At 47.0% G+C, this 17,263-nt stretch overlaps 5 protein-coding genes across 5 annotated transcripts; 4 read left to right on the forward strand and 1 right to left on the reverse strand.

Moving 5' to 3' along the window:
• Positions 1-2,316: 2,316 nt before the first annotated feature.
• Positions 2,317-4,699, forward strand: MSY001_2219 (uncharacterized protein; the record flags this gene model as incomplete). The annotated part of the gene is made up of 2 exons (XM_018884057.1): positions 2,317-4,376; positions 4,402-4,699. The coding sequence occupies 2 exons, from the start codon at positions 2,317-2,319 to the stop codon at positions 4,697-4,699; spliced, it is 2,358 nt and encodes a 785-aa protein (XP_018740755.1).
• Positions 4,700-9,999: 5,300 nt separating this feature from the next.
• Positions 10,000-11,043, forward strand: MSY001_2220 (uncharacterized protein; the record flags this gene model as incomplete). Its single annotated transcript, XM_018884058.1, has 2 exons — positions 10,000-10,228; positions 10,313-11,043. 2 exons carry the CDS (start codon positions 10,000-10,002, stop codon positions 11,041-11,043), a joined length of 960 nt encoding a protein of 319 aa, XP_018740756.1.
• A 999-nt stretch (positions 11,044-12,042) lies between these two features.
• On the reverse strand, positions 12,043-13,383 carry SPO11 (uncharacterized protein; the record flags this gene model as incomplete). Its single annotated transcript, XM_018884059.1, has 7 exons — positions 12,043-12,172; positions 12,196-12,363; positions 12,387-12,467; positions 12,491-12,552; positions 12,578-12,926; positions 12,951-13,017; positions 13,047-13,383. 7 exons carry the CDS (start codon positions 13,381-13,383, stop codon positions 12,043-12,045), a joined length of 1,194 nt encoding a protein of 397 aa, XP_018740757.1.
• Positions 13,384-14,154: 771 nt separating this feature from the next.
• On the forward strand, positions 14,155-14,650 carry MSY001_2222 (uncharacterized protein; the record flags this gene model as incomplete). The annotated part of the gene is made up of 2 exons (XM_018884060.1): positions 14,155-14,204; positions 14,320-14,650. 2 exons carry the CDS (start codon positions 14,155-14,157, stop codon positions 14,648-14,650), a joined length of 381 nt encoding a protein of 126 aa, XP_018740758.1.
• Positions 14,651-15,448: 798 nt separating this feature from the next.
• MSY001_2223 (uncharacterized protein) lies at positions 15,449-17,105 on the forward strand (the record flags this gene model as incomplete). The annotated part of the gene is made up of 2 exons (XM_018884061.1): positions 15,449-16,807; positions 16,830-17,105. 2 exons carry the CDS (start codon positions 15,449-15,451, stop codon positions 17,103-17,105), a joined length of 1,635 nt encoding a protein of 544 aa, XP_018740759.1.
• Between the last annotated feature and the right edge of the window lie 158 nt (positions 17,106-17,263).

The following is a 17,263-nucleotide window of genomic DNA, read 5'->3' on the forward strand; positions in this document are numbered from 1 at the left end:
GACAACCAGGCGCCAGAACTTGAACAACCTTTGGAGCAGTATAGCGCTCAAGATCAAATTCCTTTCGAGTCTGAAAGTCAAGTTTTAAATGATCCTATGGGATTAGACGCTGCTGCCGGAGGTGACCAAGGTGATCCTTGGGGTTTGAACTATGAAGCACAGGACTATGGTGAGCCATTTCTTGACCCGTCGCAATATGATGCTGAATTGGAAAACCTAATGAGTGCTGTTGTGACTGATAAGCAGTCGCCTCAGAATGTTAGGGATCAGTTCGATCAGCAGACTTATGCCCAGGAAGGCACTCTTGATGGAGCCGGAATTTTCCAAGGATATGAAGGCATTCAAAATTCAGGGGGGCAAGAGACTGAATTCTTGCCAGATGGTATTTATGACACGCAAAGCTTTTTGCCCGAGCATGACTATGCTTTACAAGAGGGGCACGCTGGAGGAGACTTTGCCCAGGATGTATATGCACAAGGCGACTATGCTGGAACTGAATATGTTCAAGGCGACTATGCTGGTGCTGACTATGCTCAAGGCGACTATGCTGGTACTGACTATGCTCAAGGCGACTATGCTGGTGCTGACTATGCTCGAGGCGACTATGCTGGAACTGAATATGTTCAAGGCGACTATGCTGGTGTTGACTATGCTCAAGGCGACTATGCTGGTGCTGACTATGCCCAAAGCAACTTTGATCAAGGCGACTATGTCCAGGGTACAAAGGCACAGGGTGACTATGCGCAAGATCAATTCACTCCTGATGGAAATAGTCATCCCCAATATGTTGGGTACGACTACGCACAAGCTGAACAGCCTGGGGAGGAGTATGCCCAAGATCCGTACTCACAAGGCGAATATGATGAAGGTAATCTTGCTTGGTACGAGAACGCTCAACATGGCCATTATGAATCTGGCCAGGGAATCATGGGCGATGTCCAACCTTCGAGTAACTTGTACGGTGAAGAGGATGTTTATGCCGTTGATGCATATGCCGAACCTGAGCAGCAAGCATTAGCTCAGTTGCCCTCTCAACCTTCTGCGGAAGCTCACAACCAAGTGCCGGCATCCAACTTAGTAACACCGGAAGTATCCAAGCCTGTAATACAGCAGAAACCTCCGCAGAGGGGACCACCTGTACAGACAGCTCGCAGAACGGTTCCGGTGTCAGAGGGTCGGTCTGATGCATCTATGCCCCACTCAGTCGAGCCACCAAGTTCTGCGGCATCTGCTGGCAATATTGAGATTTTGGAAGCATCGAGCCGTCCTTTGGGTCTTCCGAAAACTGGAGTACGCAAGTCTGGACCGTTAAAGATGCCTTATGAGCAACTTCACAAAGCTCCTACGCCAGCAGGCCCACCGGCACAGCGAAAGGCTCCTCCCTATGCTCGTTCTCCTACCAAGTCTCCAAACAAGCTTCTTTCTCCACCTATGGTGGCAGAGCGAGTTCAGCCACCTCCCTCATTGATGGAGCCGTTGTCCGCTTCATCTTTGAATGCCGGTGATGACTGGGGATGGAATGATGGTATCGAAGCTCCTGCTTCGGAAGCTGCAGATGATGCATGGGGTTGGGACGGTGAAGACCAGGAATGGCAGAAGCCTGAAATGGTGGAGGATGATACATATGCACAAAAGCCGCATGTATCTCCAAGCCGCGTTCGTTCTAAGCCTATCTCAAGTTCAACATCTGGAAAGGCCGGTGTTAAAGCCAAAACCAAGTCCAATGTTGACAAAGTTTCGCGGTCTGATCCTGTACAAGAGCGGCTGGGGAAATCAGTACCCATTGCCTCCTTCGGTGTCGGTGGCAAACTCATTGTCCATTTGCCGCAGTCCAAGGCTGAGGGTGATGCGTATGAATATGATACCCCCCGCATTATGCGCCAAGTTCATATTCGACCACTTGTGGGATATATGGGTGCTCGTCCGTTTTCAACGCTGGACATGCAAAAGTTCCCTGGTCCTTTAATGGAGTCTTCGAAGTCCAGCCATAAAGGCAAAAAAGCTGCCATCTTAAAATACTTGCATGAACAAATTGCTGAGTCTGCGAGTGGTGTTGGCTATTTGCGTCGCAAGTCTGCTCTTTTCAGTTCGGAAACCCCCATCTCTGAACAAGGTTATGTGGAAGAATGGCGTCGCATGGAAGACAAGATCCTACTATTGAAACTTCTTGCCCTCCTGGTCGAAAATGACGGGCAGTGGAATGCGTCGGGCTCGATGGCAACGACTGTTTGCAACTTGCTCACTGGGCGCTCCGAAGAGACGGAACTGGGCGCTTTTTCCGTTCCTACGTACTCGCGAACGTCCTCTCAGTCAGCTATGAAGCGGCCGATTCGTACATATGCTCTTCGCCAAGGCTTTCTGGAGGAGTTACAGCCTATGCTCCAGCAAGGCGATCTTCAACGCGCTGTTGACTATGCTATGGAAGAGAAGATGTGGGCACATGCCATGACGATTTCCCAGCAGTTGGACTCTTCGGTGCGCACTCATGTGATCAAAGAGTTCATACGATATGAATTGGATGAGACCCCTGCCGACAGTATGCTGCAAAAAGATTTCACGAGCATTAAGGTTGCTTACGGGCTTTACTCTAACCAATCTTCTGATCAAATCACAGCCATGTTCCGTGATGCAACCAATTTATCGCCCGAAGCACAGCATGTGCAATGGCGGCACGCTGTTGCCACGCTGATTGCCAATCATAATGTTGCCAATGGGTATGAGACTATTGTGAATGCTATTGGTGAGAGCCTTATGGCTAATGGGCTACCAGAGGCGGCACATGTTTGCTATCTGTTGTCGCATCAATACCGCAAGTGGCTTGGTTCAGCTTCGTCACCTTTCCTGTTGCTGGGCACTACATCTTTGACCCCTGTTTCCGCGCTGGTTAATGACATGGATGCGTTACTTATGACTGAAGTTCTGGAGTTTATTTTGTGTCTTTCGCATCCGAAGGGTGCTGAGCCATTTAGTGGTATCCCTGCATTGGCTCCCTTCAAGCTCATGCGTGCCATTGTATGTGACGAGCTCGGTGACACGACCCAAGCTAAGAAATACTGTGAAGCTTTGGCTCAGCTGTCGCAGACCAAGGGGACTGCACAGGTCCTTCCCCCCAGCGTGCAATTGGAACTGCATGAGTTTATGGCACGTCTGAACGGCCCGCGTGCTGATGAAAACCACTCTTGGAGTAAGAAACTCCAACGTCCCACGTTGGATGGCGTCTGGGGTGCACTTGAAGGTCGCCTTACAAAATTCATTGCTGGGGAAGAGATGACTCCTGAAGCCCAACCTACCAAAACGGCAGGGAAAGGCGTGGGTGCATTTACGCATTACAGTGCTATAACTCCCGAGGTGGCTTCATCGGAAGCTGCTTCTGGAAACGATGCGGAAGTGGATAAAGGTTTTGAAGCCCAACCTCAAAATGATCGTGAGCACGAAATTAAACAAGATCAGGAAAGCTATGCCGGGTCCACCGCTCTTCATACGAATCAGGATGACGGCCTAGGTGGATATGCTCATGGTCTTGAGCTCAATAAAGACGGTGCTCAAGAGATTTTGATGCAAGACCAGTACGACGAAGGAGCGTATGCCGAGGAAGAATACCCGGACCGTCAATACCCTGAAGGAGAATATGCCGAAGGACAGTATCCGGATGGTGAATACGTTACGGATCAATATCCTGATGGTCAACGCACTGCTAGCGAGTATCCGGAAGAGCAATTCTCAGGGGGCGAGTATCCTGACGGTCAACACGTTGAAGGCGAATATCCCGAAGCCGAATATCCTGAGGGTCAACTCGGGGATGGCGAATACGCTGAGGGTGAATATGCCACAGGTGAATATCCCGAGGCCGAACTTCCTGAAGGTCAATACGATGAAGGCGATTACGCTGAGGGTGATTATCCCGAGGGCGGGCATGCCGAAGGTGAATATCCTGAGGCCGAATATCCTGAAGGCGAGTATGCCGAAGGCGAATACGCTGAGGGCGAATATCCCCAGGGTGAATATGCCGAAGGCGAGTATGTTGAGGGCGAATACGCTGAGGGCGAATATCCCCAGGGTGAATATGCCGAAGGCGAGTATGTTGAGGGCGAATACGCTGAGGGCGAATATCCCCAGGGTGAATATGCCGAAGGCGAGTATGCTGAAGGCGAGTACGCTGAGGGCGAATATCCTGAAGGCGAGTATGCCGAAGGCGAGTATGCCGAAGGCGAGTATGCTGAGGGCGATTATCCCCAGGGTGAATATGCCGAAGGCGAGTATGTTGAGGGCGAATACGCTGAGGGCGAATATCCCCAAGGTGAATATGCCGAGGGCGAGTATGCTGAAGGCGAGTACGCTGAGGGCGAATATCCTGAAGGCGAGTATGCCGAAGGCGAGTATGCTGAGGGCGATTATCCCCAGGGTGAATATGCCGAAGGCGAATATCCTGAGGCCGAATATCCTGAAGGTGAATATCCTGAAGGTGAACATCCTGAAGGTGAACATCCTGAAGGTGAATATCCTGAAGGTGAACATCCTGAAGGCGAATATCCTGAAGGTCATAACAATGAAGACGAGTATGCCGGGGGCGAATATGAAAAAGGCGAGAGTGCCGAGGGCGACTATGCCGAGGGTAAGCATACAGAACGCCATCTTTCTCAGATTAATGAAGAAAAGGCTTCCGACCCTGGAAGGCAGGCCGATGCCTCAGTGCAATTAGAAGAGCAAGAAACTGTGGGCAATGGCAGCAAACCTTCCGAGCCAATGCCAGTTTCTAATGCCGAAAATGCAGATCCTTCTGAGCAGTCAAATGCGTCAAAGCCGCCTCTGTTGCACAGAGTTGATGCGGAAGTGGAACCTGAAGTTGGCGAGGATGGACTTTTGTCTACCATGCCCATCCCAACTCTAGGCCCCGTATCGGTTTCTGCTCCAAAGCAAGAGACAAACAACGCTAAAGGCATCGAGGATGTCAAGGATGTCGACGATGATCTTGGCCTCGGAAATACCAGTCATAAGGAGCCAGAAAAACTTGCTGAGACAAATGAACAAGAAAAATCACCAGCGGAGAATGCACCTAAGAAGCCAGCGGAAAAGGCGTCGGGCAATTCTTGGCTGGGTCGGCTGTTGGGTTCGCGCGGCAACACGCAGAATCAGTCCGACAAAGAGGGCAAGGCAAGTAAAGCTCATTTGGGCGAAGAAACATCATTTTATTATGACAAAGATTTGAAGCGTTGGGTTAATAAGAAAGCAGGGGACGATGGGAAGGCGGCCCCTGCTGCCCTTCCACCGCCGCCCAAAGCAGCACCAAAACCTGCGGCAACTTTGTCTGAAAAACAAGTTCCACCTGCCCCCCAAAAGAAGCTAGATGTTGACGTTGCGGAGAGTAACACTGTACAAACAGAAAAGACCAGCGAGAAAGGTTATGGAGATCCGCCCGTCCGCAAGCCAGCCGCTAGCAAGTCAGGAGACCGGCCCCCTGCAGGAGGCGCTAGCAAAAAGCGACCTCTTAAATCGCGCTACATCGTAGTTGACTAGATGTGTGTGCATTACATAGCTTGCTTTCATTACATATATATGTCCCACAGCACCATCAATTGCGCAGTGCATCGACGAGCCTGTACATAAGGGCGTATGCACGTACCAATCAAGACCCTCGTTTAGACCGGTGCCGTCCTTGGCACAACAGCGCCATATGCTCCATTGGCGGTCACGCAGTTCATCTAGGCCAATGGCCTTGCCAACCTGAGCTTCATCCATAGCATTTGGAAGATCTTGTTTATTAGCAAATACAAGAAGTTTGCTGTTGGCGAGCTCTTCTTCAGCAAGCATAGCCAAAAGTTCAGCCCGAGCAGTCGGCATCCTATCATGGTCCGACGCATCAACCACGTAAATAATCGCTGCTGTATCAGCATAATAACAGCGCCAGTATGGCCTTATGCTTGATTGTCCTCCAAGATCCCACACTTGGAGTTGTATGTTTTTGTATTCGACTGTTTCAACATTAAACCCGATGGCTAGAGATCAGGCTGGCAAACACGTACTCGGAATGGTAGAAATCACTTCACCAAGTTGTAGACGATACAAAATAGTTGTTTTCCCGGCACTGTCGAGACCAAGCATTAAGATTCGCATGGGCGCTTGGCGTCGCCACAGAAAGAGAGCATCATACAGTGACGAAAAAGTTACACCCATGGCGATCCGTGCGTACTTACGTCTGCGACGCGATGTTGTAACCACCGTAGAACAACGTCATGTGATTCAAATGCCGTATTGAGCTAGAAGAACTCATATTGCAAGCTCCAATTGGATTATAGTGACTCAGCAAGTTAAACGATCATATTAGTGTTATTAGTAAGCAAACTGAAAGTGCGGATGGATATTGAGCATCGCTCCCCTCCACGACGTTGGACCGTTAGAGCTAGGTTGCAGCGAAGCTTTCAGAGTGAGCGGCCTTCTGTGTCCAATTTATAATGAATCCACATCTAGGAGATCCAAGATCCTCCCTGGTACCCGATAATGGCCCCGAAGATATGGCCAAGGCAGATCCTCTAGCCACTCAAATTTGGCGCATGTATGCCAAACATCGTGAACAACTTCCGAATGCTGCTAGAATGGAAAACCTGACGTGGAGAATGATGTCTCTCACATTGCGCAAACAAAGGGACGAAAAAGAAGATGCTCTCGCCAAGGAGAGCAAAAATTCATCGATAGCCCGCGACTTTCCCCACCGGCCGTCTGACCCAGCAGTGGCAACAACAGCTAATGTGGGTTCTGGAGAGGAAACACCCGTTATCCGTGGTCGGAACAAAACAGTGCGTCCTATTGAAGCAAGTGTGCATAAATCAAACGCCCCTATTCGTGCCAATAGGCCGCCAATGTCGTGGCAGCGCTCCCGTTCGAGATCTTTGAGTATGATGGACATTGAACATTCTAAAGAACGACGCTCTGTCTCGCGGCACCAAAATCGGCATACGAAACTATCGGAACATAATTCTTTGACAGAAAACGATCACAGCAGCGGGATCCCTGAACATTTGCCTTTGAATATGGGGATGGACGACCATCATGATTTCTTGTTAGCTGAATGCCATGGTCTTGATGTAAGCTTGATGGATGGTTACAAGGGTATTGATTCACCTTCCATGGATTCTAACTTTGATAAATGGGTCAAATACCGGAAATCAGGCGGAATTTCTATCGAGACGCCGGACTCGCAAAAGGGTATCATGGATAATTTTGCTCAAGCAGCCCACAAGAACTTGTTTGATTTAAACGACCCAATTGATTGGAAAGCTACGACTCCCCTCGAGCAACATGCACGGATTGTCATGGAAATGAGTGCGAAACGGATGGGTTATGCTCCTGTGGGTGGTGATCGCGACGACCAGTTTCTTTCTAACTACGCCTTACTGGATAGTGTACCTGGCATTGATGATTTTGTGGGGCATGAAGCAAACCAGCATCCAGACTATGGATTTTTGCCGCGTCTAGTTCGGAAAACGTCATTTGATCACAAGGTTCGGGAGCGAAGTGAGTCACGCGGACCCCGTTCACGGATTTCTCAGGTCTCTGATGTGTATTCGGGTGACCAAAGAATTCGAAAACGTATTCGTGAGGCATCACCAATGGCATTCAATCTCCGTCCCCCAACGACGGCTGATCAACGTATGGCGTCGGGCTTGTCACGAGAGACCCCTCTTGTTTCTGCTGAATTTCTTCAGTATATGCCATCTATGCCCTGCAATTTCACTTTCTCCCCTGCTTCAAATGTATCATTGTCGCATGAGCATGATATTATGAACAGTGCTATGAATGAAAACCAGGTTCCATTGAATGATAATACTATCTCCACTATGTTGGGACTAGATACGAGCGCATCCACTCAAATATCTCTAGATCCACAGGCGGGTCTTTCGAACGTAACCGACTCTTTTTCCATGAACTCCATGGCAGTGAATGCTACGCCTCATGCCCAAATCGTGAGTTCGACAAATTTGGCACCACATACAGGCATATCTCCGAGCGTCGTACACGTGGATCCTTCTGACATTTTTGCCACGGATACTATACCATCGAGCTCAAACAACGCCATTCATGATTTAGGCATGCCGACGCCTGGGTACTCGAAAGTCCAAGAGGAGTCATCTCACAGTACAGCAAGCTCGTCAGCAGATTCAAATTTATTGTACAATTCACAAGAAAAACCTGCGCAGTATTACACTTCCGTTTTCCACCCTTTAAACTCTTTGAGTGGGGATCTATCGAATTTCAACGTCTTGAACAATTATGACCCTCAGGCGGTTTCTGCTATGAATTCCATGGGCGACCATACGGGTAACCCGACCTATTTGACTGACTCTGGAACTGGTGTGGAAGACACTCCATCACTAGCCCAGAGGCCTAGTGTTCAGTCTGGAAGTTCTACCTCTTCTTCTGCACCTAACGTTTCAGAAACTACGTCCACGATTTCGTGTTCAAATTGTCAGACCACCACCACCCCGCTGTGGCGTCGTGATGCAGAAGGCAATGCTCTTTGTAATGCATGCGGCCTTTTTCAAAGACTGCATGGCGTTATGCGACCGCTTTCATTGAAAACAGATGTCATTAAGAAACGCAACCGAAGTGGGACAAATACCAAGGATACTTCGCGCCGCAATTCAACATCGCGTCGCAACAGCAAACCTAGTGTTTCATCTAATCTGGTCGACAACTATCAGATGTCTTGAAACCCTTTTTTTGTCACAACTTTCGTGGCAGTAAGGGTCCAACTGGAGCTTTGTGTATTATATCGGGTCAAATGTTTGGTCGTGTAGTATAGTCAAAATCTGTACCATTAAGACTTTCGAACTTTAGACGCGACGGTATCTATTAGTTAGCATGCACGTGATGTTGCGCTTTGTGGAGACGTGGTGGTCGACATGGTACTTCATTGCCGCGGCAACCATGTGGGTTCATGCCTCTCGCTTCGTTATTGCGGAAGGGCCCCTATATGGTGGTTTGCGATGCATGAATAGATTTCATCGCTCTATAATGGATTTTCCGCAAAGGCCTGTTGCTTTTGGAATTCTGCGCACCTCTCCGAAGCCAATTCCGCTCTCAACGGCTTTTTTGATGCAAGTTCGGGGTCATAGGCATATGGCTGGCTCTGCTTCTAAAAATGATGCATTGACAAAATCTAGGTCTCCTAAGGAAAGGATGAACTGGGAGATTGTTCGCCAGCTTTTACGTTACGTTTGGCCCAGGAACGATTTTGGAACTAAGGCGCGAGTTGTGTTGGCATTGTCCTTACTGTTGGCGGGAAAGTTACTCAATGTTCAGGTCCCCTTTTTCTTCAAAGCTGTTGTCGACCGTGTGAACCATGTATTTTCTGAACCATTAGATCTGACTAGCCCTGCTAGTGTATGGGTTGTAGCGGGTGCATCAATTTTGGGCTATGGTTTGGCACGCATTGGTGCAGCAGCTTTCTCAGAGCTTCGCAATGCTGTTTTCGCTAATGTTGCACAGCGTTCCATTCGTACTATCGCTCGCAGTGTCTTTGACCACTTGTTGACTATGGATTTGAATTGGCATCTAAGCCGTCAAACTGGTGGCCTTACACGTGCAATCGATAGAGGGACTAAGGGTGTTTCCTTCCTTCTTTCATCTATTGTGTTTCATATTGTCCCTACTGCACTCGAGATCTCTCTTGTGTGTGGTATTTTGAGTTATAAATGCGGACCGTCATTTGCAGGAATGGCTGCTCTGACAATGATTTCTTATGCGTGGTTTACTGTGCGGACAACTAGCTGGCGTACACAATTTCGACGACAGGCAAATGCAGCGGACCAGCGCGGAGCCACAGCCTCTTTGGATACCTTGCTGAACTTTGAATCGGTAAAGTATTTCAACAACGAACAGTACGAGGTAAAAAAGTACGATGTTGCTTTGAAAGATTATGAAAGTGCAAGTGTGCGAGTTGCTACAAGTTTGGCAGCACTCAATTCAGGACAGAATGCCATATTCTCCACCAGTCTCACTATAATGATGTTGATGACGGTTCAAGGCATTGCAAATGGTACCATGACTCTTGGTGATTTGGTTATGGTCAATCAATTGGTTTTCCAGTTATCTGTTCCACTCAACTTCTTGGGCTCTGTATATCGCGAGCTTCGCCAGAGTCTGATTGATATGGAGACGATGTTTAATTTACAAAAGCAGCAAACCAATGTGAAAGAACTTCCTGACGCCGCAGCTCTGCCGCCTGTGCGAGGTGAAATCCGTTTCGAGAATGTGACATTTGGATATCATCCAGACCGACCTATTTTAAAGAACTGCTCTTTTACTATACCTGCAGGAACCAAGACAGCACTGGTGGGCCCCTCTGGCTGTGGTAAATCAACCATCTTCCGTCTTCTTTTCCGATTTTATGAACCACAAAGCGGTAAGATCTATATTGACGGGCATGATATTTCTCAATACACGCTCGAAAGTCTTCGCAAGGCAATAGGTATTGTTCCTCAGGATACCACTCTGTTCAATGCATCCATATGGGATAATGTCAAATATGGACGCCTTAGTGCAACGGATGAAGAAATTTGGAGGGCCTCACGTCTCGCCCGCGTTGATGCAATTGTTGAGAAATTACCTAATGGGTTCCAGACTTTGGTTGGTGAACGCGGCCTGATGATTTCAGGTGGTGAAAAGCAGCGTCTGGCCATTGCTCGAATGCTGCTAAAGAACCCTAACATTATGTTCTTTGACGAGGCTACGTCGGCCCTCGACTCTCATACAGAGACAAACTTGATGCGAAACGTCAACAGCGTACTCGATACTATGAATCGCACATCTGTATTCATCGCACATCGCCTTCGCACTATTGAGGACGCCGACTTGATTATTGTGCTGGATCGAGGCCACATGGTTGAAGAAGGCACTCATGAGAGCTTACTTGCCAGCCCTGGTCTATACCATAACTTGTGGATGGCGCAAATTGAGCGTATTCATCAAGATGAACAGGATTCTGAAGAACAGCAGATTCAAACAGAACAAACTGATGTGCCAATGTCCAAGCAATCTAGCACGTAAGCTTTTAGGCTCGTAATTAGGTTTGCTCCCGTCCCGTTTGACCCTCCACTTTGTCCTCATCCTATGAGTGAGAGCCTTGGTGCATTGAGCCGCCGCGTAGCACGGCTTTATCGTCATTGTGACAATGGCATGATACGATGGGCGGTCGACTGGCTTGGATGTTTCCTTTTGTTCTTTATCGAACGATATGGTATCCATCGTCTGCATGGATTTCGTCAGATGTTCAGCCTAAACGATGCATCGATCCAGCATCCTTTTGCCCAGCAGGAGCGGGTCCCCGAAGAACTGCTGTCTGTTCTTGCTTTCTGGGTTCCACTTATTTCTGTTATTTTACTGTCGCTAGTACAAAAGAGTCGTTCGGCTCGCATCAATACGGCCATTTTGGGGCTTGTCCTTTCTATCACTTTTACGGGCTTTGTTACGGAGTTGTTCAAGAAATTGGTGGGTCGTCCTCGCCCAGACTTCCTCGACCGATGCCAACCTGATATTCTCTCTATTGTACCTGATACACAGCACTACACCAGTGAACTTCATACTTATCAGATTTGTACCGCCGATGCGAATACCAGTCGAGTAAAGGATGGCTTCAAGAGCTTTCCTAGTGGTCATTCAAGCATGTCATTTGCTGGACTTACATATCTAGCGTGGTATTTGCGGGGTACACTTAATGCGCTAGTACTTAAATGGGCGCAATATGCCTATTCTGACTACGAAACTACTCCTAATGACGATTCGATCCACCAACAGTTAGAAGAAGGTACAATTGACGCTGAAGAACGTCGTCAATTAGAAACCCCATATGTTCTGGCTCTGGCATCTGTGGTCATGCCGGCAGTGCCATTGATGATAGCAGGCTATGTGGCAGCCAGCCGTCTTATGGATTATCGACACCATCCTACAGATGTGCTTGCTGGATCACTGCTTGGATTCTCCATTGCCTCAATGATATTTTTCACTTATCATCCTCGTAATATTATGAAGGCTTGATCATTTGACTCTTCATTTGAGAGTAAATAAGTTGCAAAAGTTGTCCACTGGCAGCTTGCGCTGGCGTGCCACTTTTATCTTGGCATAGTACTTCCAGCTCGCATTTATAGCCTGCGTGTAGCTGTGCAGCCAGTTCATTCCTCTGATAAGTTTGCGAATACGCACCGAAGAATGGGATGCATCTTTCTAGATCGAAGAAGATGTAGTGCCTTCTGACGGTCAGCTAGATTTAAAAGTTGCCAGGTGCCAGGTCGACCGATCTCCATCCACAAATTTGTGCGCAATCCTAGCCAATAGACATGCTTGTATGGTATCAATGCATCCATATAGATTCAGGTATCAGTTTTCCAGCATACCTCGCAATATCAAGTCCGTGAGGGTCCAGGTGAGATCCGTTTCCATACTTACCTGCATCCATGAGAATGAATATTTTTAGACTGTGTCAGCGTCAAGGACGAACTTGAATGAGGTACCGAGTAGCCATAAAAACGACCGAACAGCATAATCAGGGTAGCCTTTTCCCTGGTCATTAGCATATATTGCGCACTGTGATGAGAAGACCAGCTCCAGTTATACCATAGGTGGCTGCATGGTGTAGGAAGTTGCATGATTGTAGGGTTTGAAATATTGCGTGTTTCTCTACAACCAACGCCCACGATGCGCTTGTGCGGATATGCGCTGGATCCAAAGCATCCGGTATAAGCTGTTCCTTGTGCAAGCATCTTGATATACTATTTCGTCCGATAAAATCGAGAGGGCCCAATGCAATACTTCGTGGTGATGCACAAATGTTCAGACTCGAGCGCGAGCATTGTAATGTCAATGCCAATCTAGCAAGCATTGAGTCGGCCTTCGCTTGTGTCCCAAATAAAATAGGATCTCGATAAAATATATCCCTGGAATGAGATTAGTTTCCATACCGCTTGGACAAGACAGTGTCAGACACGAGCGCAGCATGAACTTGGGCCATCACACTAAAAAACTGGGCTATGTTTTAGTCCTGCGGCGACGCGTACCCCATTGCTTCATGTTTTTATCTCTTTTAGATGGAAATTCCCACTGTACTCTAGCCAACTGATCTTTGGACCTCGGTGCACCCATAGACACCGAGAGGGGTTTTCCAGTCAGGGGAATGTCTTGTATACCTTGCATGAAAAAACGAAGAAAATTCTCAATCTTGGAGATCGAATCATCTCTAGATCTCTTGTTCACATACATATACCCTTTGGACCGATCCATCATAACATTATGACTGGAAGAGTTACAACTGGATTCGATCGCATGCTCATCTTGTGCCTGTACAATTCTCGCACGGCCCCTAAATGTGGAGGAAGCACTGAAGGTTGTCCACATGCATCACGGTACGTGTGGTTGTCAGTAATTGTAGCTACAAGTCGTTTCACCGAGTCAACAGAATTGTGTGCGGACTCTATCGAGTCTCATCCGAGTATTCCTTTAATTTTTGCAGAATCAACTTATCAGGTCGATCAAGATCAAAAGGACGCTTTAGTATCTTCGAGTCCGGCGTATACACGCCGAGGTCGATGTAATCTAAAAAAAGCGAGTATAGATATTGAAGGAAAAGTCACATGGTATGTTTGCTATAGGCACTGATTAAAGCTCTATTATTGATTCATGGGAAGGAGCTGCCGTGTTAGATACGAAATGGTGTGTTCATTATTCTTACATCAGGTGTTTGGCGAAATCGCACGAGCCCAGCCCGCATTCAGGAGTGCTCGGAATCGCAGATGCAACTGGCTGCCTTAATCTTATGAAACTCACGACAGAAGATTCTCAATTCCATTTAAGTCCTTGGAAAGTTTGGCAGATGAACGATGAAGGGGCTTTATGTTTGAGTCTTGATTGGTCCGACCGCGGACCGAATGAGATGGCAACAGACGCCAAGCTTATTTTAAGTCAAAGTAATGGTACTCTTTGCATGGTGCCTAGTCTAAATTCTGAATCTTCGCTAAAAGACGAAATGCAAGTATGGAGGGCACATGACTATGAAGCATGGATTGCTGCCTGGGATTGCTGGAGTAACGGCAACGTTGTATGGAGTGGTATGTTTGCTGGCTAACCCTAGGTGGCGATGACCTGAGTTTAAAAGGATGGGACATGCGGATGACAATTCAAAGTGGTAGTCGAGATCCTACATTTACGTGTAAACGAGGGTATGTTAGATGAGCTAATCTTAGATTTGATGGTGGTATCACGTCGATTCAAAGTCACCCACACCGACCCCATTATTGGGCGGTAGGAAGGTATGGAGGCTCACCTGACGTACAGCTATGACGAAAAAATAAGGATATTCGATTCCAGAAACACATTCAAGCCTCTTTGTTCGACTGATGTCGGCGGTGGTATATGGAGAACTAAATGGCATCCTACTCTTTCCTCTAAGCTTCTTCTGGGATGTATGCACGGAGGGTTTTGTGTGCTGGACTGTCCGTTTCTTGAGAATTTTGGTTCCAAACAAGAATCTATGGATATCATAACGCGATTTGATGAGCACAAAAGTATTGCGTATGGCTGTGACTGGGAACGAGGGGACCCGGATCAACGTCTTGTGTACAGCTGCTCCTTCTACGACGCAACTCTCCACATATGGTCTTGGTAGCTAGATTATGTAATGTGGAGAGCATTAATGAGACATCCGTTAGGACTTCCTCGAGGTGTTGTGTCACGGTAATGCCGATAAGCACGCAGGCATGAGGGTCCTGTGTGTTGCAGAAAAGCGTATGAAATTAAATTAGATACTTACTATAGCTTCCATGGCAAAATCACTGACAGAGATTCTATCACATGGCAGTTTTCAAAATGTTAGTGTCGATTTATTGACATCATAGCGACCTGGACATGACAAGTACTGCCGCAATTATGACTTTTCTTACCGTCTTCCTAAGTCATTGTTCGATTTGGGATCGCATTCAGAAAGATCTGTTATCTCAGTTGAAATGACATTCACCTCTGTACGAGGTCATATGATGGAATATGAGTTTCCTGACGAGTTTCGATGGACAAAATGTCATCCTATTGCTTTATTTACTGCACCACTAATTCATCGTATAACGAGTGTACGTTCAGATATCTTATTCAAGGATGCAAGTAAAATTGCTAAAAACCTTACGGATGAAGTTCGAAGATCCGATATGTTAATGATATGGACGGATTGTGATCGAGAAGGAGAAAACATAGGGTATGAGATTGCACAGCACTGTATGAAAGTCAAGAACATTCTTGTCAAGCGTGCAAAATTTAGCGCTGTAATCGCCGAGTGAGTCCTCTTAATTAACACAGTCAAATCCATCAAGCCTGTAGGGCTCCAGGTGACTTGGATATTAACGCAGCCAAAGCCGTTGAGGCAAGACAGGAGATTGACTTACGAACTGGCGCTGCTTTTACACGTCTACAAACAATGGAACTGCGAAATAAATTTTCTTTGAATGATATGTTATTAAGTTATGGACCCTGTCAATTTCCAACTCTTGGATTTGTGGTTGATCATTACAAAAGGGTCCAGTCATTTGTCTCGGAACCCTTTTGGTATATTGAAGTACAACATAAGGTAAAAGAAAATTCAACGACACACAAGGTTTTATTTCAATGGAATCGAAAACACCTATTCGATGAATTAATCGTTCAAATGCTACACACTCGATGCAAACAAGCGACACATGCTACAGTTACCCGCGCTACACGCAAGTCCACGAAAAAGCGAAAACCCACTCCTCTAACAACTGTTGAGCTCCAGAAAAACCTTTCTCGCATGACAGGAATGGCACCGAAAAAAATTCTTGACGTGGCCGAATCACTGTATCAGCGGGGATTTCTGTCGTACCCACGCACGGAAACCGATCAATATGACAAGGATTTTGACTTTCTTGCATTAATTCAAAAGCAAAAAAATGATCGTACATGGGGTACATTGGCCACAGAACTCTATTTATCCGCTTCAGGTTCTCACGCAGACGGCCATCTTCAATTCGAGCCTCCGCGAAATGGACGAAAAAACGACAAAGCTCATCCCCCTATTCACCCGACTAGTCACGCTAATGACCTCTCAGCTGACGAAAAGAAGGTGTATGAGTATGTGACCAGACGATTTTTGGCTGGTTGTGCTACAGATGCTTTGGGAGAAGAAACCAGAGTAGAAATCGAACTTGCTGGGGAGTGTTTCCATACGACTGGCCTGGTGGTGCTTGCACTTAACTATTTGGAAATATTTACGTACGAGAAATGGGACAATAAATGGATGCCTGGATTTCATGAGCAACAACAGTTTGAACCAGATAAGGTTGAATTAAAAAAAGGGACAACCTCAGCCCCTAGCTTGCTGACAGAGGCAGATCTCGTTAATCTTATGGACAAGAATGGGATTGGAACTGATGCAACGATCGCAGAGCACATCAAGAAAATCATTGACCGCCAGTATGTTGTGACACAGAAACAAGGGAAAATTAACTACTTAATTCCATCAACTCTGGGCATGGGACTTGTTGAAGGTTATGAAGGTATGGAGGTTAGCCAACATCTTTGCAAGCCTATGTTGCGGCGAGAAACTGAAGAGAAACTCGGCTTGGTTGCCCAGGCGCAAATTTCCAAACAAGAAACAGTCTCGCAAAGTTTGCAAGAGTACAAGACCATATTCGGGGCAGTGAAAAGCGATTTTACTACGGTAATTCAGGTAAAGTATAAGAATGAGCTCATGATAGGCCGTGGGCAAATACATGCAGTTACAATCCGATACGAATGCTACGAATTCGGGGACTGTATCGTCAGCACAGATAAACAATCAGTTGCTTCAATGTCACTGTAATCTTCCGTGCTCAAGAGCAATTGATTCTAGTTCAAATCAAGAATATTGGGCATGTGCACAAATTGATGATCTAGGTATTTCGTGTGGGTTCTTTCGTTGGCTTCAACAACCAATTTTAGACCACACTCAAAACGTTTCGTCTGTTAATGGACGAGGGGGGAATATGCGCAAACGAACACAACCTGACGATATAATGTGTGATTGCGATCTTGTGGCAAAACGCTGTCTGACCCAAAGGGTACGAGAAGCATATTAACATGCTCAGGGCTCCAATGCAGGCCGTGCATTCTGGACTTGTTCCAAAGAAAGCAAGCGAGCCAGGTATGTTTATGATAATTTCACTCTCTAGATGCAATTTCTTTCTATGGGATGATGAAAGTAATAGCACACTTGATGCTTCATCCAGCCACAGTC

This window comes from Malassezia sympodialis, genomic scaffold (genome assembly GCF_000349305.1).
Source record: "Malassezia sympodialis ATCC 42132 genomic scaffold, msy_sf_10, whole genome shotgun sequence".
NCBI classification, from domain to species: domain Eukaryota; kingdom Fungi; phylum Basidiomycota; class Malasseziomycetes; order Malasseziales; family Malasseziaceae; genus Malassezia; species Malassezia sympodialis.